The sequence below is a fragment of the Bubalus kerabau genome, chromosome 22, assembly GCF_029407905.1.
Source record: "Bubalus kerabau isolate K-KA32 ecotype Philippines breed swamp buffalo chromosome 22, PCC_UOA_SB_1v2, whole genome shotgun sequence".
Classification (NCBI taxonomy): Eukaryota; Metazoa; Chordata; class Mammalia; order Artiodactyla; family Bovidae; genus Bubalus; species Bubalus kerabau.
In genome coordinates, this window is record NC_073645.1 from 25,763,632 (window position 1) to 25,791,496 (window position 27,865).

General features: G+C 52.1%; 1 protein-coding gene across 5 annotated transcripts in view; it reads left to right on the top strand.

Annotated features, from left to right (window-relative positions):
- SUFU (SUFU negative regulator of hedgehog signaling) overlaps positions 1 to 27,865 on the top strand; it is a 106,390-nt gene that overhangs the window by 67,247 nt on the left and 11,278 nt on the right. For 3 of the 5 annotated variants that reach the window (XM_055560993.1, XM_055560991.1, XM_055560994.1), the window contains exons 4-10: positions 1,965 to 2,107; positions 3,007 to 3,092; positions 3,346 to 3,418; positions 6,471 to 6,627; positions 8,438 to 8,549; positions 22,698 to 22,832; positions 24,377 to 24,515. In XM_055560993.1, the coding sequence (XP_055416968.1) occupies positions 1,965 to 2,107; positions 3,007 to 3,092; positions 3,346 to 3,418; positions 6,471 to 6,627; positions 8,438 to 8,549; positions 22,698 to 22,832; positions 24,377 to 24,515 (845 nt within the window). The remainder of the gene's footprint in view (positions 1 to 1,964; positions 2,108 to 3,006; positions 3,093 to 3,345; positions 3,419 to 6,470; positions 6,628 to 8,437; positions 8,550 to 22,697; positions 22,833 to 24,376; positions 24,516 to 27,865) is intronic. The other 2 variants (XM_055560995.1, XM_055560992.1) reach the window with 1 other exon arrangement.

Consider the following 27,865-nt stretch of genomic DNA (forward strand, 5'->3'; position numbering starts at 1 on the left):
GGGAGGAGCAGGCCGAGCAGGAATTGGGAAATTGGGGGGTTTGTAGTTGACTCTCCCTGTGCCTTACTTTAAATGTTGATTGAAAAGGGATGAGATCTTGACAATTGCAGATTCCCAGATCATAAGTAATAGACCACAATGAAACACTATACATTAGTTCTACTACTAACTGTAGTTGGTATGAACTACGACAGTTATATAAAATATGAAGTAGTTGACTATTTCAGAATGAAAAATACAAACTTACTTCATGATTATTTAAAAAAAATAAGAATAAGAAATGAAGTAGTTATTGTACATAAAACTATAGTAACCAAAACTGTATGGTATTAACATTAAAAACAGACACATAAATCAGTGGAACAGGGTAAAGAACCCAGGAATAAAGCCACACGTGGTCAATTAATTTACAAAGTCAGAAAAAGAAAAATAAGTATCATATGATATCATTGACATGTGGAATCTAAAAAAATAAACAAACAAAAGAAAAAATGAAAACCAAGCTCATAGATACACATAACAGACAGGTAGTTGCCAGAGGAGAGAGGAGGTTGCTGGGGGGGTGGGGGGGGCGGGTAGGTGAAATTGGGTAAAGGGAGTTAAAAGGTACAACTTCCAGTTACAAGATAAATTCTATGGAGGTATATACAGCAGAGTGGCTATGGTCAACAATACTGTGTTATATACGTGAAGGTTCCGAAGAGAGTAGATCCTAAAAGTTCTCATCACAAGAAAAAAAAAATCTTGTGTGGTGATGGGCTTGTTGTGATAATAATTTAACAATATATACATATAGCAAATCATTATGTTGTGTACCTTAAACCAATATAATACAATATTATATTTATAAATAATAATTTATAATTGAGGGGAAAATATGAGGTAACTTTCTGTGTGTTGATATGAATGATCTCCAGGATACATAATTTTGAATGAAATGTGCAAAACAATGTGAAGCGGGAAGAAATGGAAAAGGACCTGTAGATGCCTTCAGTCTGGTAAATGCAGACCTGTGGAAGGATACCCAAGGTGAAAGGCAGGGGAACAGGAAACTTCATAGCATCTGGGTATTTTCCCCTTGTGGCTCTGCTCCCTCACGCATCTTTCTTTAAAGCAGTGGGCCCCTGTGAAGGGCAACAGGGAGACTGTCAGGTGGCCGTATTTGCATGTTTCTCTTAGGCAGCCTGGGCCCAAAGCCTGTGTCCTCCAGGGCAGCAGCTGCCCCTCAGGGCTTCATGTCTCTGCCGAGGTGTGTGAGGCATGGTCAGATCTCTGTCTTCTGAGGAGCTATTCCCTGAATCTCTCTGCCTATGGGAAACTCAAAGGCCCTCCGAGGTTGGGGATTCCTATTTGAACAGTTTCAGCTGCACAGATGGAGAAGGCAGTGGCACTCCACTCCAGCACTCTTGCCTGGGAAATCCCATGGACGGAGGAGCCTGGTGGGCTTCCGTCTATGGGGTCGCACAGAGTTGGACACGACGGATGTGACTTAGCAGCAGCAGCAACAGCAGCTGCACAGAAATCCTAGTATGTTTTTCCAAGGTGGAAGGGCTTTCACAGCCCTCCAGCCTTCCTGTGGACTTCTGGCTGAATGGCCCAACAGTGAAGTACTTCATTCTTTCTTGGCAGACCTGATCGTGGCTGCCCCTTCCCACTGAACTCCCCCAGTGAAGGTGCTGGAGAAGTGAAGATTCCAGAAGTTGTTGGGCCCCCCAGGCGAGCAGCCCCACTGGCAGCCTGTCATTTTCCATCGAAGGCTGGCAGGATTGGCGAGCAGGAATGCATTTGATTTGGGGGAAATAGCCATATTCTTTGCTCTCATCCGAGTGAATGCTTCCCCTCCTTCACTGGGGCCACCTTGGAAGGCTATGGAGCCTCCCAGCCCAGGCTTCTCAGGCCCCAGGTTGGGCTTCAGGGCTAGCTGCCAGGCCTCAAACGCTGAGGACCCTCACGTCTCTCCACAGAGAACACCTTCTGCAGTGGCGACCACGTGTCTTGGCACAGTCCTTTGGACAACAGTGAGTCAAGAATTCAGCACATGCTGCTGACAGAGGACCCGCAGATGCAGCCTGTGCAGACACCCTTTGGGGTGGTTACCTTCCTCCAGGTGAGGCCCGGGTTGAACATGGGCTCCAGCCTTCCCTGGCAGGATGGGAAGGCGGGTGAGAGAATGGACATTTCCTTTTGGTCTTCTCCCTCTTTCTAGTCCCTCTGATGGTCTGTCAGGTGGATTCGGGTGGTCTGCTTCAATCTGCTGAGATGGGCTGAGGGGGCAGGGGCAGGGCCATTTGGGTAGGAGAGGGTGGCCATAGCTGAGCGGATAGCAGGGGAGGGTATTTCTGTGAACTTGTAAGACCTGGACAGCCACAGGCCCAGGACCCCTCCGGTGGGCAGCTTGGGGCTGGACTGGACCTTACCCAGGGGAGTGTGCATCTCCCCCAGCTGTAACCAGGCTGCTTGTGGTCATGGTGGGTCTCTGTGAAGGTCTAGTTTTTTCCTCTGAGATTTACTCAAAAGTTCAGCCCCTGATAAGGAAGGGAGCTTTTCTGCGAGCTGCTGGCAGCCTCTGGTTGTCTTTCCGAGCTTGAAGGGTCTCAGAATCTCCTCTGTTTACAATTCCTGTGATCTCGACTGGGCAGGAACATCTCCCTGGACCTCCTCTGTTTCCAGAGACGTGGGCTGGGGACCCATCCTAAGTCTGCAGGGCCCTGATTTTCTCTTCTGCCGTCTGGGGCATGGCTTTGTGTCACCCAGACACCCGAGCCATCGCAGCAGGGCAAGGGTCAGACCTTGGTGCCCCACCTGTGGACCCATCTGTCTCCTAGTCAGGCCGCTGTTCCTTTCTAAGGGAACCATCCTATTTTGGACACATCAACCCCAGAGCACAGATCCTGCCTGTGGTCCCCCAGGTTTGGGGACACTGAGAGAGCCTGTGTGGCTGACCTTCCGGATGGGTGGGAGGAATGGCCATTAACGCACAATGGCATCTTTGTCCTTGGGTCTCAGATCGTCGGTGTCTGCACTGAGGAGCTCCACGCAGCCCAGCAGTGGAATGGGCAGGGCATCCTGGAGCTGCTGCGGACAGTACCCGTGTGAGTGCACCCCTGCGCCAGGAGGTGGGGGCAGGCTCCCCAGGTCAGGGGTTGGGAGCCCCTCCTTCCCCCTTACATTACTGCTCAGACTCTGGGTTTTCACACTGAGCCTCCCTGATCACTACCCCTGGCTGTCCCTTGGCCACTAGTACCCTGTGTTCTGGGCCTGGGGCAGCGAGCAGGGAAGGCTGTAGACCCAGCCCGTCAGCCCCAACCCCTCAGTTACCATCCTGTCCCCTTTCCTTGTCCACAGCGCTGGCGGCCCCTGGCTGATAACTGACATGCGGAGGGGAGAGACCATATTTGAGATCGACCCGCACTTGCAAGTATGTCTTGAGTGAGAAAAACGTTTCTAGCACACTGTGCCTAGGCCTCTGCCACATAACCCTGGCTTTCCTGCTGGGAAAACAGAGGAGCTGTATTTGTGAGTGAGTAGAAATATGGCATGATATGTAACTTGTTCTCTCAATTCTGCAGAGTACATAACGGAGCAGAGATTTCAGTCCAGGAAAAATTGTCTAAACACATTTTCCTGAATTTTAAAAGGATTGATTTTATTGAATGCAAATTATACATCAATAAACCTGACCAAAAAATTGGATCACCAGCAAGAAAGAAAATCAGTATAATGGGTATTGCTTGTCTGGGATTCATCCTGCCATGTTCCCCTTCTTAGAAGAACACGGGCTTCCTTTCAGAAAACCTCCCTACTGCCACTGCCGCACCATGACAGACAGTGGAACAGGTGACAGTGACCCCACAGCCCAGCTGCGGGGGTGAGCGCTGACTGGTCTAAAGATCCTACCCTCTTTCAGATCATTTTCATCTTGGGCAGTCAGACACTGAGCTCCTCCCGTGGGTAGGTTGGTATCCCTTGATCTATAAAAGAAAGTCTTTATACACACAGGTCGGCCGTCCCCGCTTGCTGTGTATGGCCCGCCTGTACAGAGTACCAGTGTCATCTCTGGGATTTGTAGAAGCAGCACTCTGTTTGTATGCAGGTGAATTTTGAAAGCCGGGTAGAGCATAACTTTGTTTCTTATGGGCTACTCGTGAAACAGGATCCGCAGACAGCCAGTAATGTGCCTGGCACGTGCCTGCCTCCTTCTCTCTTGCCCTTGTCCTTTGCAAGTCATTGCCATCTCTGAACATTTTATGCCTCTGTAGAAATCTCACAGGCCACAGGCAGCCTGTGTTAGTGCCAAGAGTTAGTGTTCTTTAGGAAGGCTGGGAGGGGGTAGGGAGAGGTAGCAGGCAGACAGGCAGCCTGCGGTCCCTGGGCTCATTACTGCAGACCTGGGAGTTCTCGGGCAGAAGCCTACTCATTCACAGATGATGCTCCTCTATTTACCTATTTACCTTTCCGATCACTGCCAGGATCCTCTGTTATCTCTCCTTTAACTTGGTTTCCTAGTAGCTTCTGCTTATGCAAGAACTGGAACCACATGGCTGTGTTTCCCTAAGCCCTTGTTCTGCAGCCACACTGGGATCCAGCACAGGGCATCGTGGGCTGTTGCTTTGGCCTCTGTCCTAAGTGCCAAGTGCTAAGAAAGCACCCGATCTTTAAGCTACTAGGGTAAGCAGCCTGTCCTTGTTCTACATGCCGAGAACAGTTCTCCTTTCTAGTCTTCAGATGTCCCTAAGGCCAGCCAGCAGGACCCAGAGCACTAGTGTTCTTTAAAAGCAAGCAAAGCACCTCAGTGTGCACCCAGTGGGAGCTGCTCTATGCTCACTTGTGTCTCTGGGGTCTACTTGCAGCTGGTTTGTTTTAGAGCTGCTCCTGGCCCTTTGCTCCACACTCTACCACTAGCCAGCTGTGTGCGGGAACAAGTCCCCAGACTCCTCGGCATCTTTACCGTTTCTTGTTTATTCATAAAGTAAGCGGGCTGAGCTCATTGAGCCAAGAGATGTCTTTAGCTTCTTGCTTAGATGAGGGGCCCCAAGGTGGCCAGTGGAGAAGGAAAAACATAGACTCTATCCTGAGCAAACCTGCACGCCCCTGCCTAGGGCACAGAGAGCCACTCCCTGTTGTCAACTCAGAATCCTCAGCTTTGCCTGGGCTGATGGGAGCCCTGGAGATGGGGAGAGGGGGGCTGATGGGAAGGAGGCATCAGGCCAGGGCCACCTGCTGATGGTGTCCAGAAACAAGGACCCTCTCTGTAGGCTTACCTTGTGCTTTCTGAACAGGCTCCCCAGCCAAGCAGCAGGCCAGTATGGGCCTGTGGAGCCATGGGGAGAAGGTCCCCAGACAGGGAGGAGCAGATTCTAATTGAGGTCCTGACTCAGGAGCTTTATTTGGCCCACATGACTGTTTATGAACAAGGTTGCAGGAGCCTCCCAGATGACCTTTCATCCAAAGCCCAACAGCACAACTGTATTTTACCGGAAATCCCAGGGTGTTTGTGTTCACCTCTTCCTTGAGACCATTTGGAGAGTGTTTGGACTCCACAATATCAAGGCCTGTGCGAAGGCAGGACCTCTGGTAGAGCTTGCAGATGCTCACCGCCCTCCCGGCGGCCAGTTCAGTCTAAGAAATGGAAAAGAATCTCCATCCAGAATCGTTGGCCAAACAAGTCAGCGATGCTGCAGGGAAGTCCTGCCCTTCTGCTCTCTGGGGGCTCGTCACTGTGTGACCACACCCTCTGCTGTTGGAAGAAGAAACTGCAGGTGTGGAGCTGGAGAGGTGGGGCTGAGTCCCAGTTTCTCCCGCCTGTGGCTGGCTTCCACACTGGCCTCTGGAGCAGGGCTGGGTGATCAGTCAGCAGAGGAAGGACTGTGCCTTTCCTCCAGGAGGTAGTTCCTGGCCCTGCTACGTCAGCTCGATAGGCCAGCACAGGGTGGGCAGAGTCAGGGCTCTGAAACAGGTGTGAAGGTCACTATACTGGAAGTCTAATGAGTGAGGAGAAGCTTCCCTTGGGATTTTCATTCTTCCCAGCTCCCCTAACTCCTGGTTCTCCTGGAGGAGCCCAGTGGCTGGCAGAGACTGTCACTCGTTAGTAACCAGGGCAGAATAGAGTCAGGAATCCTGTTCTTCTGACACCTGTCCCATGCTTAGCTCTTACTCATGCTCGTGCTTGGTCACTAAGTCATGTCCAGCTCTTTGTGACCCCATGGACTGCAGCCCACCAGGCTCCTCTGTCCCTGGGATTCTCCAGGCAAGAATACTGGAGTGGGTTGCCATCTCCTTCTCCAAGGTATCTTCCCTACCGAGGGGTCAAGCCCACCTCTCTCACATTGGCAGGTAGATTCTTACTGCTGAGCCACCAAGGAAGCCCTTAGCTCTTATTGAGGCTCAGTAAATATGGGCAAGCAAATATGGGTGGTGACCTTGGGCCACTGGTTGGCTGAAGGAACTCTGGCTCTTTGGTTCTTTCCAAGCAGGAGCGAGTTGACAAAGGCATCGAGACAGACGGCTCCAACCTGAGTGGTGTCAGCGCTAAGTGTGCCTGGGATGACCTGAGCCGGCCCCCCGAGGATGACGAGGACAGCCGGAGCATCTGCGTGGGCGCTCAGCCCCGGCGGCTCTCCGGCAAAGGTGGGGGCCTTGCCTTCCCCTTGCCCAGGCTGGGTTTTAGCATTTCTTGGCAGTATTTAAGCCGCCAGTGAGATCTCCAGCAAGGTGGAATGGAGGGAGCTTTACTGACCCATTTCTCCTGGGTTTTGTGTGTATGTGTGTATGTATTTCACATTGTACCTCCAGCAGGGACCATTGTGTTTTAGATTTGCCCCTTACAATCTGAGGTCAGGGAGGTAAGTGGAAGCCCTAGAACAGTTACAGGAAACGACCATAGTCCACCCAAGTGCAGGAGAACAAGCCCTGGCCACCCACAGAATTGACACAGGGCCCAGCTCTAGCCTGAAAGCCATGCCAAACCCGAGGATCATACTGGCCTCAGCTCTGCCCAGGCCTCTGATGGGAAAGGCCTGAGTATGAGACCAGTTTATAGACTCTACCCGCCGCCACACACACACTGTCTTGCAGATACAAAGTAAGGGGCAGGGGCAAGCACCCTTACCTCTGAACATAGGCTGGTGGGCCTTGGAGAAGGAGGGTATGGCTCTCCTGTTGGAAGCTCACCATGCTAGTCTTGGCTAGAGAAATAGTCATGGTTTTAAAGAAAGGGCAGCCCTAACTATCTTCAAAAGAGAAGCAGCCATATATAAAGACATGTGCTTATAACTGCTCTACTTCCTTTCTATGCTCCCCCTTTCTTTATCTTTTGAAGAGTAAGATACTTGGTCCTGCATAAAGTACAGACACATGTGATAGCAATTATAAAAGGTTTTCTTTCCGTAAAGAACAACGTAAACCCCTCATGCAAATATCTGACCCTTTTCTTCCTTCCTGCTTGTTCTAATGATGTGCCAAGTCCCAGGGAGGTTCTGAGAGACTGTACAGTTATTAGACTCATTCAGTTGCTTTTGCGAAAAAGAGCTAATCTAAGGAAGGATTCACAGCTTTGTCCAAAATTTCAACCATTATTGGCTATTTTAAAAAAATTCTTTTAAGTAAGATCCATGAGGCTGTAACAAACAGCTAGAAAAATCACTAATCATGTTCAGCATCTACCCTAAGCCCACCCTTTGATCAACCAACATTAATTTTCTTTTTAGTGTGTGTTTGCAGAAATAAGTCTTAGACCAAAATCTCAATATAGGGGACCAGAGTAGTAAGCTTTACCCCGAAGACCAGCAAAGCATCTTGCAAAGAAATAATTCCACCAAGAGACTCTTTTCTCACCTCCTGGTCCTTGGCAGATCTGTGAAGAGGCAGGGTTCCCTGGGATGGGACCAAGGTGGGAAGATGACTCAGCATCCCACTGACCTGGCCCCAGGGGAAAGGGTGGCAAGACCAGACACCAGCTGACTACCCCGAACCCAGAAACTTGTGTCAGGGACGCCTGCCCGTTCACGGCAGAGCACTTGCAGCCGTTACTGGCATCCAGTAAGCGGGACGAATTCCTGGGTGGTCTTGGGCAGCGGCTGTCTTGTGAGTCACTGTCTGGACCCATGTTAGGGGTAAGCCTAGGGCCTGTGACACAGGAAAGGAAGGACAGTGAAGGAGAGCCCTGCCTTGGAAGGTGCCCTTCTGTGGTCCAGGGGCCATTCCTCGTCTTCTACAAGCTTGGCGCTCTTCAAACCAGAAGTTTTGGGAGCACACGATGCCTCGTCTGCCCCGTGTCCTCATGCTGCACTCAGATCTCACAGCTGATAGCTGGAGTGGCCTCAAGACCAGCATTCTCGGGGGCCTTTCCCCAGCACATCTGCAGAGCTAGGCTCTAAAGACAGGAATGGAGCTGCTGGGGCCCAGAGACCCATTGGGTAACTTGGTGGTGTCATTGCAGACACAGAGCAGATCCGGGAGACCTTGAGGAGAGGACTTGAGATCAACAGCAAACCCGTCCTTCCGCCAATCAACCCTCAGCGACAGAACGGCCTCACCCACGACCGGGCCCCGTAAGTTGCCCACCCACAGAGGGGGTCAGTCCAGCTTCCTGACAGCAGTGTCCCGAGACTGGGACACGGGAGCAGTTCTGTCCTTCAGAGCCTGTCCCTATGGCTTGCATGAGAGAGAACAATGCCCAGAGGCCTTTCTGGATGGACTCAGGGTCTCTGGGGCACACAGATCCATGGTCATAAGGGCCTCGGAGGGGACCCAGCAGAGCAGAAATATAAACAACAGTAAATATTTACACGGACTGTGTGAGCAGATGGGAGGCCAAGTTGGGGTGAAATCTGACTTGGGGCCTCCCAGCCTTGTGGGAGCCCATTGTGCTGAGCACCATTCCCCTCCTTATCTCGGCCTCGGCCAGAGTTGCCCTTCCTTCCTTCCTGGAGCCTGGTCTCCGGCTGATAGCTGCAACCCCAGGGGCCTCCCTGTCTGGCCAGCCCCAGACTGGACGCCTGCTGCTGAGGCCCTTCTTCCTGCCTCCTTTCCAGGGGGCCCAGGGAAGGGAAGTCCTCTCAGGCCTCTGCTATCTGTCCACGAGCTCTTCAGAGAGACTTTTGACCACCTGAGAGGTCAGATCTACTTCCTGCTGACCTCTCCTCCTCTGTTGGGGACAAATGGTAGGCAGAGCTGGAGCTGGGCACCCCCCGCCTCTGCCCTTGGTCCCAGGGCAACTCCAGGGAATAGCTGCTGGCAGGGGCAGCCTGGGAACTGGCAGCCCAGAGCAGGAACCCTGCCTGCCAGAGAGGAAGTTGCTGTGTCCTGGGCTAAAAGGGAGGCGGACCACTCCTGCAGGTCCAGGGTGATCCGTCCTTCTTCTGAGAAGTCTTTATTACACATTCGCTGTGTGGCAGGCTCAGGACCCAGAGGGCCATCTGGGGTGTAGGCTCTTTTGGGAACACATGAACTGAACGAATTAATTAATTGGCATGATTCTGGCTGTGGATGTAATTTGTTGGAATTAGTTACTTTGAATTTTCTATCTTCAGTTCCTCATCCATGACCCCCAGAAGCGGTAGTGATTTAATGTGCTACAGAAGGGACAAGTCAGCATGATCTTGAGTAGTTAGGGAGGGCTTCCTGGAGGAGGAAGTACATGAGATGGGCCTTGAAGGTGCCCTAGAATTTTAACAAGCAGGAGATGGAGCTGACAGGGATGGAACAGGGAAGGCCTGGCTGGTTAAAGTTGAGGCTGGAACCTGGGAGCAGATTGTGGAGTAGGGAGAGTTGCTCTGGCTGCCTGAGGTGGCCCACCTGGAGAATCTGCCATCCAGAAGCCATGAGAGTGGAGCTCTTTGGCAAAAGCCTGGAGAAGCCTCCACTGTACCTCTGAGCAGCTTTTAACTCTAGCCAGCGGGTTTCTGCAGCCAGCTGCCTTGAAGGAGCTGGCCGAAGGCACCATCCTCCCCTGGCAGCTGCAGAGGGCCAGGCAGAGTCATGGGGCATCTGGAAACTCTCCACCTGGGAGTCTGGCTCCCATCCCAGGGCCATACTTCTTCCCATGCCCTGAACTGGGCCTCTTCCTCTGGGCCCTGTTGGCACTGGTGGGAGGTTGGGAGGTACTTGTAGTCTCAAAGGCTCAAACAGATTGCCCCATAACTTGTAGACGGTCTTAGTTCAGATGGCCCCTCCACCTCTGAAGGTCTAGGTTTCTGGGCAGAAGGGCAGGGGCTCCTGTGGAGGTACCCCACTTGCCCCTGTTATATATCTGGAACAAGCCTGAACTCTCACGCCCTGTCTTGGGCATACTTTCAGCTGCTGTAGCCCCAGCAACCTTTTTCTGGGCTCAAGGTTCTTGGGTGCTCACATCTAGCCCAGACTCAGTCTGCTGGGCAGTGAGGATCGGACCTGGTCCACGGGCCGTCTGCAGACAAGGCAGAGCTGCAGCCTCCACTCTGGCCTGAATTGGCTGAGCTACAGAGAGATGGATGAGAGTAGAGCAGAGGTGCAACCCTCTGGGGTCCTCTCCCCTCCCTGCAGCTCAGGGACCCAGTCACATCTCTAAGGCACTGGAATCTGCAGTCTGAAGGGAATTGGCACTGTCTCCTCTAAGGTCATTGGTCCTAGTTACCAATCTGCTAGCATTTGGTTGAGAACTGGTTTCTCCTTCCCCAAGAACATTTTCCAACACCACCCCCTGCCCCCTAGTCTCCAGCTCCCTGTTATCTCAGGATCAGTGGTGGTGGACTCGATTCACATTAGCAAGCACGAGTGTAATATCTGTGCTGCCCACCCTGGGAGCTGACCCCATTTCAGATAAACCGCCTGGATCGCGACTGAGAAAGCCGACGCAAAACGTGCTGGCACCAGTGTTTGCTTCTCTCCCTGCGGGGGCACAATGGGCACAGGCTGTGTTGTGTCTTTGTGTCCAGTTTTCCTTTAGTCAGGCTTTCTGGGTGGGGACTCTGAGATGTGGTCCTCATGGGGCCAAACATGATTTGAGGAGGCTGTGGAGATAGAGCGGAGAAGCAGAAGAGCTGTGGAGCCTGGCCATGAGCAGCGAGGCTCTGGCCTGCCTGGGGGACTCGGACACTCGCTCTTTCCCGTCTCAGTAGCAGCCAGCACTACTGGTGAAGCGCGTGTGCCGGGTCATGTTCCAAGGGCTTTGTATTAATACCACCCTCGTGGTCACCCTGTGAAGTAGAAAATATTATTATCCCCCTTTTCTAGGTGAGGAGGCTGAGGTACAGAAAGGCTAATAAGTGATTTGGTGAGGAAAGGGTGGCACTTAGGGCTGTCCCTCAGCTGTTAACACGGTATTAACTCCTCACGCCACGCTCAGGGCCCATGTGAGGGGCACCCCAGACCTGTCTCTCCCCCTCCCAGGCCGACCCCTTCTCACGAGTCGGAGCATGAATAGAAACCTCTCCCTTGAGGCCAAGGTCCAGGCTAAAGCCCCGAGTTAGAAGCTTACTGTTTGTATTTAACTCAAGGAGGACATGCTGCCAGCCTCAGTGCTTCCAAATCCCTGAGATAATGAAATGTGTCATAATTGGCTCATTTATACCACAGTTCCTTCTTGACACGAAGCCTTGTTGCCCTCGTGTTCAGAAACAAAATCAGCCGTACCTCTGGCCTCTCCACCGCTTCAGGGCTAGGGGATTTCTTTCTTTCTTGAGGCCTCACTTCCTGCTTCCCAGAAAGGCAGGCCCCTCTGGGTAACCTGCTTCTCTCCCACTCGCCCCTGCCAGCCCTCCTCCCACCGCCTTCCCAGAAGGGGAGCCCTTGGCCCTCTGTGGGGCTTCTTCCAGCGTTTCACAACCCCTGCATTCCAGCCGTGAAATTTGTATCTGGCTTTTCCCAAGATGACCAGTTGAGAAAAGCCTCCTTCGGCTTGCTGGCGCCTCCCTTCCCACTGCCCGCCCGCGTGAGTTTGGGAAGCAGCTCCTCTGTGCCACTGAGGGGAGCCCAGCTTAGGCACTGTGCCTGCCAGCATTTGTAAGGACCTGGGTCAAGGGGGGAAAAGTCACTGGCATCCCGTGTCTGAGGTGGCTGGCTTAGACGTGGACTGTGGTACGGAGCCCAGCCTCTGCTCCCCAGGCTCCGCACAGGGACTGGGAGATGAGCGTGGTCAGGTGCACTGCGTGGCGAGGCTCGCCTCTCTGTAAACTTGCTCCGGTGCTGGGAAGCTGCCTCGGGGTACCAGCCCTCCTCCTTTTCCCTCTGCAGTGGCTCACTGACCGAGGCTGGGGCACCTCTAGGGAGCTCTCTGGATCACATAACAACGCCCCCCTCCTCCAAAGAGGGACAGGGCTCCTGGGTGTGTGTGCACATGTGTTGGTAGGGAAGGTTCCTGGCTGTGGGAGAAACCCTTTGTGGTGAGGTACCTTTAAAAAGCACACTAACCATCATCTCTGAGCTCTTTCAGTCTTCTGGAATTGCACCAGCAGCATTTAAGGCTTTTTTTCTTGTTGCCTTAACTTTCTGAAAAATTAAAGTTTTATAGCATGGCTTCTCCCGTCACGGCATTGTCAGCTGTACCTTCCCCCCAGCATGCCCCAGAGCACAACGTGCGTTTCTCTCCACTTTAATGAGTGTCTCCGCTCCCATCTGTTTGGCCGTTTGAAGAGGGGGTCCCTACTGCCTCAGTCCCCATCTTGAAGAGCTTGTGACCTGGCCAAGGAGTCATTCTTTAAAGAAAACTGTGTTTTGTTTTCAGGCTTTCCAGGTGGCGCTAGTGGTAAAGAACCTGCCTACCAATGCCAATGCAGGAGATGTAAGAGACACAGGTTTGATCCCTGGGTTGGGAAGATCCCCTGGAGAAGGAAATGGCAACCCACTCCAGTTTCTTGCCTGGAGAATCCCATGGACAGAGGAGCCTGGTGGGCTACAGTCCATAGGGTCGCAAAGAGTCAGACATGACTGAAGCGACTTAGCACGCATGTGTTTTGTTTTGTTCAGCCTATGAGGCCCATGAAGATTAATTAGAAGAAGACAATATCTCGTTTGCATCCAGTGAATTGGGTGAAGGAAGGTGAGTGTCCATCTGGGAAAACAGCTGGGCTGTTGCCGTCACTTCCTGCATGCAGGGCAGGCCTGGATAACCCTGCTCCGGGGGCTCCATCGTGTCAGCACAGTGGCCCGCCAGGAGCCCACGTGTCACGTTGGCTCCCCTCACCCCTCCCACACTGGGGAAGTACGGTTGTTTTCACTGGAGAGAAAACCCAAAAGAAAAAGAAACAGCCCTGTCCTCAGGGCCCCTGCCAGGCCCCACAGGGCTGACGAGGGGAAGGGCTCAGGCTCCTGTGAGCCGCTGTTGTCTTGCTGAGCGCCTGCCTTTACGTGCCCTTCTCAGAAATACACATTTGAAAGGGCAGAATGAGGGCTCCAAAGTGCTCCTGCCTGGGTGAATTTCTGTTTGAACTCCATTCTCTGTCCACTTCCCCAAAGAGGTGAAGCTGGGGCCATTGTTAATGCCCCAGCCTCAGAGTTCATGGTCAGCACGTCGAAATTCTCAGTCCACGCTGCATCTCCTCCTCCTTGAGTTGCACAATCAGGAGTATTTTTATCACCCATCCTTGATCCTCAGTGTCACCCAACACTTGAGCAGTGAGTCACTTCTCCAGGGAAGGGAAAAGGAAGGCTCAAAGGTGAGAGCTAGAGAGAGGAAATGACTCAGTGTCTCAGGAAACAGAAAGCCAAGGGCTCTAACTGGAGCTGGCTCATTCAGGAGTGCAGGGGTCCTCGTCCCCGACCCAAGTCAGACCACGGGGCTGCAGGGTGGAGGTCCCCGGTTCCCAGAGGAGTTAGTAGTTGATGGAGGGATCCACCAACCTTAACACGATGGTTCCTCACCCTGATTTCTTCACCCACACTCCATCCCACTCTTCTATCATCACCTTTTTCTCCTTGAGATGTTCACAGTGAAAATACTGCATTTTGTCATTTGGCTGTTGGTGTTGGCCTTGTACCCCTGTGTCATCCTCATCAGAGAATTTGTCTGGACTCAGCGGTAACAGCACCTGTGGAGTTAAGCTGGGCCCTCACTCCCACCCACACCCGTCCCAGTCCTGCCCTGAAGGGAGACCTGCGAGTGCTTCTTTCTCTGGAAAGTTCAGCGCTTTCGTCAGCAATCTGAAAGCAAAAGGAACAATCTCCCAGGCCAGTGGGCAGAAGCCAGAGGTTGGACTGGGCTCAGCAGGCCAAACCCACTTCACTTCTGAATCGTTGCCAAGCCGGGTGCCCTGGTTCCTGTTCCCTGGCGTCCCCAAGGAGAAGGCCCCAAGCGCATAGCCAGTGCAGACATCATCACTGTCACAGGGCTGGGGTTGTGGCTAAAAGGAGTCACGGTGGCTGGGCTCCTCTTCTTTCTACACTTGCTGCCATTGACAGAATATGACCAACACCCTTAGGCTAAAATGGAAAAATTAAGACTTTTCAATCTGTTGAGAGCAGAGTGCAGAGGAAACATGGCTACGGTTCTGTCAACCTGTGAAGTGTGGGTAGGGTGACCAGAAGCATGTACTGCGATCTGTGCAGTGCTAGAAACAAGGAGTCTCTCCTGCCATTGGAAGGAGAAGGCGTGTTAGGATATATAAAAAGTCCCCTTATACAGTGGGAAGTGTAAATATAGAATGTGTTATATAGACAGGTGGTAAAAAAGAAAGAAATGGGAAGATTTAGATCAGTTGCTGAATTACTAAGGCGTGCCTCTCTGAGCCATCCCGTAAACCATTGCTCAGTGTTCCCAGTACAGGAAGGATCCTGGGTTGGACAGGTTCTGTGGCCAAGCAGGCATTTTTACTAAGTATCACCATCTGCCAGGCCCTGTATTGTGGATTACTTTTGTCCCCATTTTACAAACTAGAACACAGAGGCTTAGCTAGATTTTATAACTTATCCTGGGTCAATGAGCCAAGATTAAGAAGGTTCAGACCCAAAATTTGAACTTTGGGTTTTTTGAATCCAGATCCAGGCCTTATCACCACTAGGTACTGCCTGTAAAAGAGGATAAAAGTAGAGGAGGTATCTGCCCCTCCTCAGGAAAAAATAACTGGAAAGAAGGCCACAAAAGTCTCCGAACCAGTGCACAGAGTAAAGTTGATGTTAGTTTGCCTGCAAACTCCTAAAGGTGACAGATCAGAGAGAAGCACACTGAAAAATAAAGTGAAATCTGCTAGAAGATATGCTCCATCAAATGAGTCAAGAAAATACTCGGGAAACAAGAAACGGGATCCCCCATGAGAAAGAGGGGAGAGGATTCGCCAGCGTGAAGGTGAAGGGTGAAACCGTGAGGACACCTATGTAGCAAGAATGGAGGGCAGTGAGTTCAGACTGGAGTCATTTGGAAGGATCCTCTGGAGAAATGTCTTTAAAAAGATTAAATTGATAAATATTTGCTCTATTTGAAAGTCTTGGGACAATCTGCAGGCCATTGTTAGTTAGTTTAGGATTGAATTATTGAAATTCATAGAAAACAATACAGTTATTAAATACAAGAAAAATAGAAAATTACGCTAAAAAGGAAAAGTAATCATAGTATATACTCCATGAAAGTGAAGTGAAAGTGAAAGTTGCTCAGTCATGTCTGACTCTTTTCGACCCCATGGACTGTAGCCTGCCAGGCTTCTCTGTCCATGGACTTCTCCAAGCAAGAATACTGGAGTGGGTAGCTGTTCCCTTCTCCAGGGGGTCTTCCCAACCCAGGGACAGAACTCAGGTCTCCCACATTGCAGGCGGCTTGTTTACCAGCTGAACTACCAGGGAAGCTCAGCTGTAAATAGCGTTAGTATTGTATAATACGTCAACGCTTAATACTGATCCAAACAAACTTACAGCACAGTTATCTTGGGAAGGAGGGAGTGTGAGATGAAAGCGAGCTAAAAGCTCATCTTCCGTAGCAGGAAGTCAATGGGTATAGCCCAAAAAGGGAGTAATGGGAAGTGGAAAGTACGTTAGAGGTATTGAGGAAGTCAAAGAAGTGATATTGTAGGAGCTGTTACAGCTTACCCTGCGTGGTGAAAAGAATGACATATTCCAGGTAGAAATCACAGAACTGGCACTAAGGTAATCCCTGCTCACTCAGAGGAACTTCAGCTTCCCCAGCATCAGGCCGAGAGCTCAAGGTGAGCATTGGATAGCTGTCTGACAGGCCTCCTGAGAGCGTCTTGCCATGGGGTGAAGGAGTTGATGGAGTGCCTCGCGTGCACCTGACTGACTGGCAGGGAGGCCGACGCCATAGGCGTGACAGGTCCTTGGGACAAAGTACTTAGGCAGAGCAGGGTTTAGGAGGGAAAACCCTGGGCCCTGTCAGAACACTGCTTGGTCAGGGGTCCCCAGAGGGAGGGTCCCTACAACCTTGTAAGGGACTTTGTTGGGGATTGAGTGAGAAGGGATTCCTGTGGCTAAGCTTGGAAGATACTGGCTTACACGAAGTGAAACTGGTTGGTTTGCCCTGCATAGTCCTCCTCAGATTCCTCGAAATGCCAACGTTTTATGAATCTCTCATCTGAGATGCAGTGTGCTGCATCCAGCCCTTGCCACATCTGCTTTTCTAAAAGTGTGTCTTAAATTAAAATTCCATCGAATGCCCTTTGGGAAGCCCTGCTGTGGTTTCTAGGAAGCAATTCTTTTTAAGAGTTCAGGGGAAAAAAATAGATGTGTCTTCGTGGCCTTGGAAACCCCAGAAGGAAAGACCACTCAAAGGGATGGGAGGCTCTTAAGAATAAGTATTGTGGTTATATGTTTGCTGTCATCAGGAAGACCTAGGGGTTTTGTCTCAGCCGTTTATTACCTCATTGTGCGATTTGGGTCTAGTTATTTAAGTGTCTGGGTTTCAGTTTCTTCATCTGTAAAATGGGAAAAATAATACCTATTTATAAGGTTGTTATACGGTTCATGGGGTTCTCAAGGCAAGAATACTGAAGTGGTTTGCCATTCTCTTCTCTAGCGGACCACGTTTTGTCAGAACTCTCCATCGTCACTTGTCCATCTTGGGTGGCCCTGCACGGGTTGGCTCATAGCTTCATTGAGTTATGTAGGACTGTGATCCATGTGGTCATTTTGACTAGTTTTCTGTTATTGTGGTCCTGATGCTGGGAAGGACTGAGGGGAGGAGGAGAAGGGGGTGACAGAGGATGAGATGGTTGGATGGCATCACCAACGCTATGGACACAAGTTTGAGCAAGCTCCGGAAGATAGTGAAGGACAGGGAAGGCTGGTGTGCTGCAGTCCATGGGGTCACAAAGAGTCAGACATGACTTAGTGACTGAACAACAACAATAGGGTTGTTATAGAAATGAAAGGAACAAATATATACAGGGTTTAGCATAGGACCTGGCTTCATAGTTGGGTTTCCCAGGTAGTGCAATGGTAAAGAATCCGCCTGCCAATGCAGGAGGTACAGGAGACATGGGTTCTATCCCTGGGGCTGGAAGATCCGCTGGAGTAGGAAATGACTTCATAGTTGGTACCTTTTATTATTATTGTGGATAGTCCCCTGAAAACTGAAAGGAGGTGTAATATCTCTGGGGACCAGTAAAGATATGTAGAGAAGTCTTTATGTAACTCAGAATATTTTTGAAGAATTTGAACAAAAGCTAGAAGTATGTTAGACCAACAAGAAAAGCTGAAACTCAAGAAGAGCTAAGTCTTGCAAAAAAAGTGCTATGATCAGCAAAAAGGACTATTTTTTATACTTCTGTTTAGAATGAGAAGAAGAAAACCTAGGTCCTGTTGTTTGGACAGAGCGATGTTAATCAGAGACAGAGAGGCAGCAAAAATTTACTCTACTTCTGTTAGCTTCCATCTCAAATAGAATGGTTATTAGACTAGGAAGAATCATAAAAGAGGATTGAAGCCATGATTTCCAATCTCCTGGTCCACATGTATTGCACCCCAGAATACCAGTCCAATTGGCAGATGAGATTCAGAAAGCTGGTGTCAGTAATCTCTGAGGGAATGGGAGAGAGGTGTTGGCAGACTGAAAGCACTCAGAAGTTCCAAGATGCGAAAAGCATCTTTCACTCTCTAGACTAGCGAGCTTGGTGTCAACTCACAGGGAAAACTCTGGGCTAGATTGTTCAGTGAGTAGGCTGTGAACACTCCCTAAGGAAAAACAGTGAGGCTTGCTTTCACAGAGAGTCAGGCCTGCCGGACCTTCCTCACTGCCTTTTTAGAAACACTTAACCTATTTCTACCTGGTAGATAAAGGAAGTGCTATAGACCTCATATAGGTGGGGGTGAGCAAGACATTTGGAGAGTGTCTTCTGACATCATCGTTGGCAAGACACAGAAATGTCTACAGACCATCCAGGAGGGTGAGGGACGTAGCGGTGGAATGGTTGGGTTGATTACAGTCAGTTGGATGCGCATACCTGAAGAGTAATGATGTCAATCTGTCAGCCTGTCTGCCTGGCCCTGTCCTGTTCACTGTTTAATCAAAGCCTGGGATGAGAACATGGATGGCAAGTTTATCAGTTTTGTCAGTGATGTGAAGTCGGGGGAAACGCCAATATGATGTGTGCCAGAGCCAGGTTTCAGAAATATCCGGACCGCTCGAAACCCTAGCTGAGTAACAGCAGAGTTCTGTTTCAAGCTCCAAATCGTCTAGAGTACACACAGGCGGGGGAAGAAGAGGTTTGAGCTTAGTCCATGGGAGAAAGCCTGAGGGGGATTTGTTGACAGAAGGAGTGCGGTATAAGTTGGTAGCTATGACGAGGTTACAAAGAATGGACAATTTGATGACAGTTTTAATAGAAATAAAGTATCCCAAGCAAGAAAGCTCACAGTCTCTCTGTGATATGTGCTGGTTAAACCACGTACTGTATTTCCACACATGGTACTTCACTTCTGGACATAACACTAGAGTTTGACAAGCTAGAGTGAATGCAAGGGAGAATTACTTGGATGGATGGATGATTTAGGACCTTATCTTAAGAATATAGTTGAAAACCACAATAACAACAGCAGAGAATATTGTTGAAAGTTGGGGCCACAAATCCTGGAAGAGAAACTCTTGTTGGGCTGTGGGAGCGGCCTTGGGGATGTACAAGGCTGTCGTGGAGAATGAATTAACCTACTTCTGGCTGACTTGAGGACCAGTGGATGAGAATTGCAGGAAGGCTCATTGTGCTCATTGCGCAGGAAGGGAGCCCTGCCAGCACGTCCCTCAGCAGAACAAAGGCCTCAAGGGATTTTGCTGACCTGTAGTCGGGCCTTCCCAGAATACCAGTGGTTGACCAGGGCCCACAGTGACTGCTGCCCCATCTCAGAAGTCCCCCTCCCAAGCCCAGGGTAAGGACCTTTGCTCAGAAAGGGGGACTGACTTGGCTAGAGGCACTTGGATTCTGGGCCCAGGGTAAAGGCAAATAAGTCTCTATTAAGTTATCAACATTCCTGCATGAGGAGCAGATAGACTTCTAGAGGCAGCCCGCTAACATCCTGGTAATGCCTTCCAGATACATTTTGAGTACCTACTACATCCCAGGCACTGTTTAATGCTTCACCTAGGTCATCTCATTTAATCCTTATAAGGAAAGGGTATTATTATTCTTCCCACCAAGAAGATAGTAAAGCTTAGAGAGAAGTTAAGTTATTTGCCCAAGGTCATATGGGACTCGAACCCCAAACCTACGTTTATTAGCCACTCTGCCTCCCTGAGCATACTTTATCACCTGGCTCCATCTCCCCAGCAGCCCCTGGAGGTTGCCGGCCACCACGCCTTCCCTGGGAGCAGTTCTCCCCTCCAACCCCGAAGCTCTGCCTTCCCCTCCACTAGGAACTCAGGGAGAAAACAGCCCAGCTGAAAAATTAGGCCACGCTGGCGAGCACACTACTTATTTTTTTATGACTAAGATTAAGCTGACAACCGTGCAAAACATTGCAAACCTGTGTCGGCTGCAGATTTAATACCTCACCCAGCCCACACAAATAATTCATGCTTCTGCATCGATGTCCAGAAAAAACAAATCAGCAAAAAGCTGGGCTCCTGCATGTGTGCGTGTGTGTGTGTGTGTGTGCGTGTGTGTGTGTGTGCGTGTGTGTGTGCGTGTGCGTGTGTGTGTGTGTATCTGCCCTGTTTCCATTGAAGCAGCAGGCCGGAAATACCCAAGCTCCAGGACTGCAGATCTAGCATTTTGCAATTTTTTTTTTCTCTTTAAAGATTAAAGTGCGTTTTCAAATGATTGAAGGTTGGTGGGAGGTGTAAATGTGGGCACTTGTCACATTAATTCTTCAGATGATTAAGTTCTTTTCCATTTCTTTAAAGCTGTTTGCACTTGGGTTTGATGTCCTCGTTCCGGGTGAGTGTGTTGTAGCAGTTACCAAGGTGACTTTAGCTGACTTTCAACAATTTATTTTTCCCTCCAGCTTGAGACGTCTCTAGCCCTGTGTGCTGTTGATTCTGCTCTCCCAGCCTGCTGCCCCCACCCCCCAGTTGCTATTCATCCGCATTTTTGCCTGTGTCAGAGAGGCCCACTGCCCGGCCCCATCTGGCAGCTGGGCTGGGAGCCTGGTGGTGGGTGATGTGTCTCAGAGGTGACACAGGGAAGTGATGGTGAGAGTCACACCCTGGTTCTTCCTCTTAAACTCTGACTGTAGGCTTATCCCCTCTCCTGTCTGAGCCACAGTTTCCTTACCTGTACAAGAAGGGTTAACCACAGAAAAATTTACCTGGTGTAGGGTCCTACTCTGGAGCAGAGTAAGGGCTCACCAAAGAGGGCTGCTGCCTTTCCTGAGTCCTGCTCTTGTCCAAGCCCCCAGGCTGGTGTTTGGTGTTGCCTTCCTCCGAAGGGAAGCGTAGTGGCCAGGGCCTCAGGGGAAGAGAGCTGATCAGAGGTCCGAGGCTCCCATGCTGGCCTGTCACAGCCCAGCTCTCTGACCTTGGATGCTTTACCGGGTCTCTTTCGTAAAGGAAAGAGGTAGATTAAACACCCTCAGAGTTTCCTCCCAGCCCTGAAATTCTGTGACCTGCTTGGCCAGCGTGTTTTGTCTTCTTCACAGGTCTGAAAGGGCTTGTCAAAGGAGGTGCTAGGGCAAAGGGCAACTCAGAGTTGGCTTTGGGAGCCCAGAGGAAGAGACTACTTTGTGAAAGAGCAGTCACACCTGGGGGTGGATCCATGCAGCTGGTGGGAATGGCCCCTGTTACCGTGGGCTTATAAGTCGCTGCCTCAGTGGGGCCCCGTGCTGCCCCATGTCACCCTCCATCTTGCCTACAGACCTCACCTCCTCCCTCTGGGGAGCTGCTCTCTGAGTGTTGGGGTGCCTCTTGGGCCACAGACTGCAGCCCTCAGCCCTCCAGTGTATAAGGAGGTTATCAAACCCAGACATCCTGGATGGCTTCTGCCGCTTGAATGATAAATAACTAAAGCTTCTCCCCCAGTATTTACTTATTATATTTATTCATTTTTGGCTGTGCCGGCTCTTCGTTGTTGCATGTGGGCTTTCTCTGGTTGCTGGGACTACTCTCTGGTTGTATTGCACAGGTTTCTCATTATGGTGGCTTCTCTTGTTGCAGAGCACAGGCTCTAGGCACATGGGCTTCAATAGTTGTGGCTTGACGGCTCAGTTGTTGTGGCACACGGGCCTAGTTGCTCCTTGGCATGTGGAATCTTTCCAGACCAGGGGTTGAACCCATGTCCTCTGTGTTGGCAGGCGGATTCTTATCCACTGCGCCACCAGGGAAGCCCAGCACCTAGTATTTTGATTGGATACTTGAGTAATTATTTTGAAATTCACAGTCCAAACCAGGATCTAGTCTTTTGAATGAGATCAGTGGCTAACCCTCACTTCCGGCTGGGGCAGATTTTCGAGGTCATCATTGGGGGCAGCTGAATTTGAAAGAGTGAATCTTAGATTGCAAAGGGGCCCTGTGGCCCAGCTATGGAGCAAGCTGTGGGTGGGAAGCAGGACAGGAAGGGGTGTGAGGCAGCAGTGGCAACATGCCGTGGCGGGAGCCACAGTCAGGAAGAATCTGGTACTGCACTCCTGGGGCCTCATTGCCCAGTAGGGTGGCGGCTGGCCCCACTGCCCAGCCAGGCTCTCAGATCTGAATCCTGCGAGCCTTGCTCTCCACCCTTCGGTGAGGCCTGTGTCATTTCCTGTTGGATGAAGGGTGTGCACGTCACTGTAGCTGTGGGCCGCCAGCAGGAGTGTGCATGCTCTGAGTCTGCTCTGATGTCACAGCCTTTTCAGGGTCAGCTGGAAGGAAGCTTTCAGAGCTGAGTCTCCTGAAACTTTGGCACCCCAGCATTGGAGAACTTGGGGTCTGGGACTCCAGGGCAGCAGAAGAAGGGCTCCCAGAGACCCCTGCTGCCATCTGAGGGAAGAACAAGCCACTGTGACAGCTTTTCTACAGTGTGTTGGCCAAAGATGAGGTTTCAGAACTAGACCCACCTGCGGCCAGATCCCAGCTCCACAGCCCCCGCTGTGCAACCTGGACAAGTTACATCACTTACTTGATCCCAGACTCCTTATCTGTTAAAGGGCCATAAAAATCGCGCCCACCTCACAGAGGCGCTGTGCCCACCATGCGAGGGGTGCTTCGCACAGCAGCTGGCACTTGGCAAATGCGGGCTGAGTGAATGGTGGCTGTTGTTATCTTTATCATCAGTCACCATCCTTGTCGTTGCACAGGAGCCCAGCCTGGGAGCCTCCTGTCCTGCTCTGCCCTGCGGTTTTCACCTTGTGCTGAACCTGTTCCTGTGCTTGCTTTGCAGGAGCCGCAAAGACAGCCTGGAAAGCGACAGCTCCACGGCCATCATTCCCCACGAGCTGATCCGCACGCGGCAGCTGGAGAGCGTCCATCTGAAATTCAACCAGGAGTCAGGAGCCCTCATCCCTCTCTGCCTCAGGTGAGTGCCACAGAGCACAGCTTGGCTTCAAGGAGCTACCAGGCCTGTGCTTGGCCCCCCATGCCTTGGCGGAGTCTAGGACCCTGGGGTGGAGGAGAGCTAGTCAGGCAGCTCCAGCCTGGGCCTGTGGGTGGGCCTGTGGGCAGGCCTGTGGCCCCTAAGCCCACCAGTAGCCCCCACTGCACTGAAGAGCTCTCCTTTGTGCAGAGAAGTGTTCCCCCAGCCCTGCTCCCTTACAAAGGTCCAGTAACCTAGGGTGTCTCAGACCACCCCCCTGCCATCCCACCAGCCTAGTGGCAGGGTCCCTGGTAACACTAGGGTGGTAGGGCAGGGGCTCTAACGGGTGGGGCTCTGTTTTCTCCTGCTTTGCTGTTTTTCCAGCAAAACATTCAGTTCTCTACACCCTGTGGCCCGCACACTCCTTGAGGGACTCAGAAGCCCAGACTGTGTCCCTTCTGCTGCCATCCACAGTGCTAGAAACCCAGCCCCAGGGCCAGAATGCAGCTTCCTGCATGAGGACACTGCCCTGGGGGAACCTGTGCAGCTGGCTTCCTCCACAGCCCTGGGGGTTCCACCCTCAATTTTACAGCAAGGATAACTGTAAACCCGGACAACAGTGACAGGGAAGAAGGGGGTTGTACTTGCTGGGACCATCCCCACTATCCCAGAGCCTGGGGAAAGAGCTTGGGTGGAAACCAGCCTGGCCCAACAGGGCAAAGACAGCCAGTGGTTAGAGTGACCAGTGGCTGGCCGGGGCCCTGTACAACCCCCACACCTCCCCAAGGACCCCAACCACTTCCTCCCCCAGCTCCCTCTCCGGCCCAGGCTCAGGGCCTTTAGGCTGGTGAAGGGTTAATCTGAGGCAGCCTGAGGAAGCCAGGAGCAGGTTTTGCTTCCTTTGCTGACTGGCATCTCTGTCCCCACAAGTTGCCCCTGCCCACCCTTCCCCCAGGTGTTATTTCCAGACTAGGGGTTAACAATAACTTCTGTGGCTCTCTCAGAGTGACCCTCCTTGGCTTCAGCTTTTTTTAAAGATGTGGACTTGGTAACCATTTAAATCTCACGAGAGGCCTGGGAGTGGGTGGACCAGACACAGGGTTGTGCTGTGAGGGCCCTGTGCCATCACCCAGGGGTGTGGGAAATTTGTTTAGGGGCTTCTTCATCCCCACCCTCCAAACAAAGTGGGGCACGATCCCCCTTTTAGCTCTGGACCTGACCTTGGGCACGTTACCACCTGGCCCCTCTGGCCTCAGTTTCCTCACCAGGACACGGAAGAGGTGGACCTCTCTCCCCTTGCAGCCCCTCTGAACGCTGCTCTGGTGTCTGCCAGCCTTGAACACTTCGGAAGGATGACAGTAGAACACTCGTGAGAGGCTTCTCTTGGGAAGTGTTGAGACGAACATGTTTAGTTAAGTCCCCTGTTAGTGGGCAGGTGGTCAGTCAGGAGGGCATTTTCCAGGCACCCCATCCCGGGAGCGTAGCCCCCACAGTCCCCGAGCGCCCTGGCCAGGCCCGCTCTCACTGTCTCACGTTCCCATCCCCAGGGGCAGGCTCCTGCACGGACGGCACTTTACATATAAAAGTATCACAGGTGACATGGCCATCACCTTTGTCTCCACGGGAGTAGAAGGCGCCTTTGCCACCGAGGAGCACCCTTACGCAGCTCACGGACCCTGGTTACAAGTGAGAAGGCTCTTTCTCTTCTGCCTGCCTCCTTTCCTGTGCCCACCACCTCCCTGTCCTCCCTTGGCAAGCTCCCAGGGGTGCCTTCCTGAGGGGCCAGTGGAGAGATGCCATGTGATGTGTGGATGCTTCCACCTAGCCCACCAGCTCTAGGAGCACTTCCTGGCCTCTGCCTGTCCCCCGAGACAGGAACAGTAACCTTCCAGGCTCTGGCTGTGGATAATTCTGTTTGCCATGGAAATTCAGTTTTGAGGGATGTGCGACTTTCTGCATCTCAGGTAAACCAAGGTACAGGAAATGAGGGGTGCAGCAGGGTGGGAGGGAGTGTGGAAGCCACTCTCCGCTATATGGGGAAGCCCACCAGAATACCTAGAAAGTAGGCATCTGAACCTGGACCGGGCAATGGGCTGTGATGGGCAGGTCTCGGCAGACCAAGCCTGCCCCCTCTCATCTAATGGTTCTCCTGTGTTCCTGACGGACATCCAGCTTCTCAGTGCAAACCTGCTGGCTTTTTCCAGAATACTTTGTCCTTCCTTTGCTTTTCTGGCTGGGGCACAGCCTCGAGCCATTGCCAAGCAGGGTGCCCAGACCTGACAGCCACAGGCCTCCTTCCAATCCCCACCCTGCCCAGGTCTCTAACGGGTACTTGGCCTGGTCCAGCCCACTCCCAGATGTAGTAGAGGAACAACATCCTTTTTTGTCTGTTGGGGGCATGGGAGAAGGAACACGCCACCTTACCTCTCTCAGAAAGGGAATCTGACCCTAATGTAAAAGATGACTCTGCCTTGTCTGTGGTGTATCCTGGGCAGTGGGGGGCAGCAGTGGGCAGGGGGATTACAGTACAGAGGAAGTGGGTTTAGGCCAGTCTGGGGGGCTCTGTGAAGTGTATTTACCATTAATGTAAGCATGCTTTTAGTTTGTGTGTGTGTGTCTCCTCCTCAGGCCAGCTCTTCCCTCCCGCTCCCCACCAAAATACTAACCCTTAATTAAAACAAACAGCAAACAAAGGATACCAACCAGACTCCCAAGACTAAGCTGAGGTAGAAATGGAAGCCATGCTTTAGGGATATTGTGTTCCATAAATTATCTTGCCTTTTTCCACTGTTGTTATTACATTGTTTCATAACAAAATTACTTTGAACCATAAAGTTATAAATACATTTTATAAGTCCCACTTGGTAACATTAGATTTCTGTCCATGTGGTGTTGGTAGTTACCTTAGCAAAAGCTCTGAACTATAGCATTTGAAATTAGCCTGGAACAAGTGGAAGGGGCCTCCTCCCACCCCCAGCATGTCCCAGCCCTCCAGGCTGCTTGTGGAGAGCAGGGGCGGGGGCGGCACAGAGCTGGGAAGGAGTGGGGGGTGGACCATGCAGGAGACCCCAGCCCTGACAGGTCAGAGATCATCATTCCCAGCAGGTGACAGTGTGTTGACAGGTCTCAGCAGAAGTGTCCTCAGCGCTTTGCGTATTGAAGGTTAAGCACTTTTTCTTGGGAAAGTAGGAACTAGAGCCTCTCCAACTCGAGAATAAGTGCCACCCAGTTGCCTTTGACGTGCTCTACTCTGAACCTGTCCTTGGAGCCCCGCCATCCCTCCTGGAACATCTTCCTGCCTGGGGTGGGGGTAGGGGGTCAGCATCTGCAGTTCTCAGCAGCCTGGTGACCTGGGCCTCCAGAGGGCTCAGCACATGTCCCATTGATCCTCAGTCCCCTCAAAGGTCTGGGCCCAACCCTGGTTCCCAAGCCCCTGATCCCCTAGCTGCTGGGGTTTCCTTCCAGCTCTGCTCCCCTACGCCTCCCTGGCAGCCCCTCAGCCAGCTCGAGCACTCGCCCCGCTGACTCCCAGCACATGGTCCCCTCCCAGGCGCTGTTGCCCAGGGAACCGGAGCGGTGGGAACCAGCCGCTGGCCTCGGCATGTTTCAATAAAGTTGCTGTGCTGGGAGCTGCTTAATCAAAGGCCTGTGTTATGGGCTCATTAGTGTGGTCCACCACGGGGGCCAGCTCACAGGGGAGCTCCCGGGAAGGCTGGCTGGGGCCCGCTCCCCAAGCACGCACCCTAATTCACCCAGGGGTTTCTCAGGCCCTGTCCAAGGAGCCTTGGGAAACCCTCTGCCCCTGCCCCCAGCCCAGCCCTCCTCATCTCCCCACCCCCAAAGCAGTCAGCACTTTCTGCATCTGACTGCCAGCATCAGCCCGCCTTCCTCTCTAGGGTCTTGCCACTGTGGTCACAGGCAGCTCCCTGGCTTGTGGGAACCTGGGCTTGTAATTACTTGTGGGCCTCTTAGTCTCCCCCTGGGGCCGCCTGTCTTGCTGGGAGTCTGAGGACCTCCTGGAGGTCTGGGGTCAGGCTCCAGGTCACCAGTGAAGGCCCAATCCACTAGCCCAGGAAAGACACTGGGCCCTTCTAGAGGGAGACCCCAGCCGAGAGACTTGCCTTCACCTCCTATGGGAACCTCTCCCTCATGCTTCTGGATTCCAGGATGTCTCTCTGGCCCATGTGCCCAGGCCTCTGGGGGGCAGGGAGGCAGGAAGGAACTGAATGCAGCCGCCCCAGGACTGAAGAAACCCAGACTTCTGTTCTCTTGGCTGCTGCTGGAACACTCTCCGTTGGTCCCAGATGAATTGGGAGGGGCTAGGATGACTTTTCTTGCATCAGCCTTCAACAGCCTTGGAAGCCCTCGCTCCCAGCCTTGGCACCTTGTTCTGGCCTCCAGCCCAGGCCTGTTATCTCTTGGGGAAGTGGCATGGCAGAGACACCCCTCATGGGAGAAGATGACAAAGGAGAGCCTGAGAGAAAAAGGCAGAAAGTGAGGGAATCTGGGCCCTTTCCGGGGTTTCTGGAGTAGCCCCAGACAGGCCCCCACACCCACCAGCTCCTGGGCCTGCACCTGCCTTGAGGCTGCCCCCTTTCTCCAGGTCCGCCCCCCCACCCCCGCCCCATCTCTCCAGCTCCAGGAACGTCAAGGCCTGGTGCACAGAAAGGCAGGGCTGCCTGCCACCCCAGAGTGAGTATAGGGGACACTCCCCGCTTCCTGGAGGAACTGGAGAGGCAGGAATCCTCCAACTCCTTAGGCTGTTCAGTTTCCGGAGGTTGACACCAGACTCCTCCGTCCGCCCTACCCTTGGCTGTTTTTATCTCTGCTGAGATGGTGAAGGCTGTCAGCCAGCTCCAGAGGAGTACAGGAGGGTCTTTGGACCTGGGAAGGCCTGCCAGCGTCCGCTCCCGCACACACCTTCCCCCAGCATTCCTCAACCCAGTGGCTTTAACAAGCCTCTCTCCCTTGAGTCTGTCAACACTGGGCTGTTAGTCTCTGAGCGGGAGCCTGGCCCAGAGCTGAGTCGTTCATCC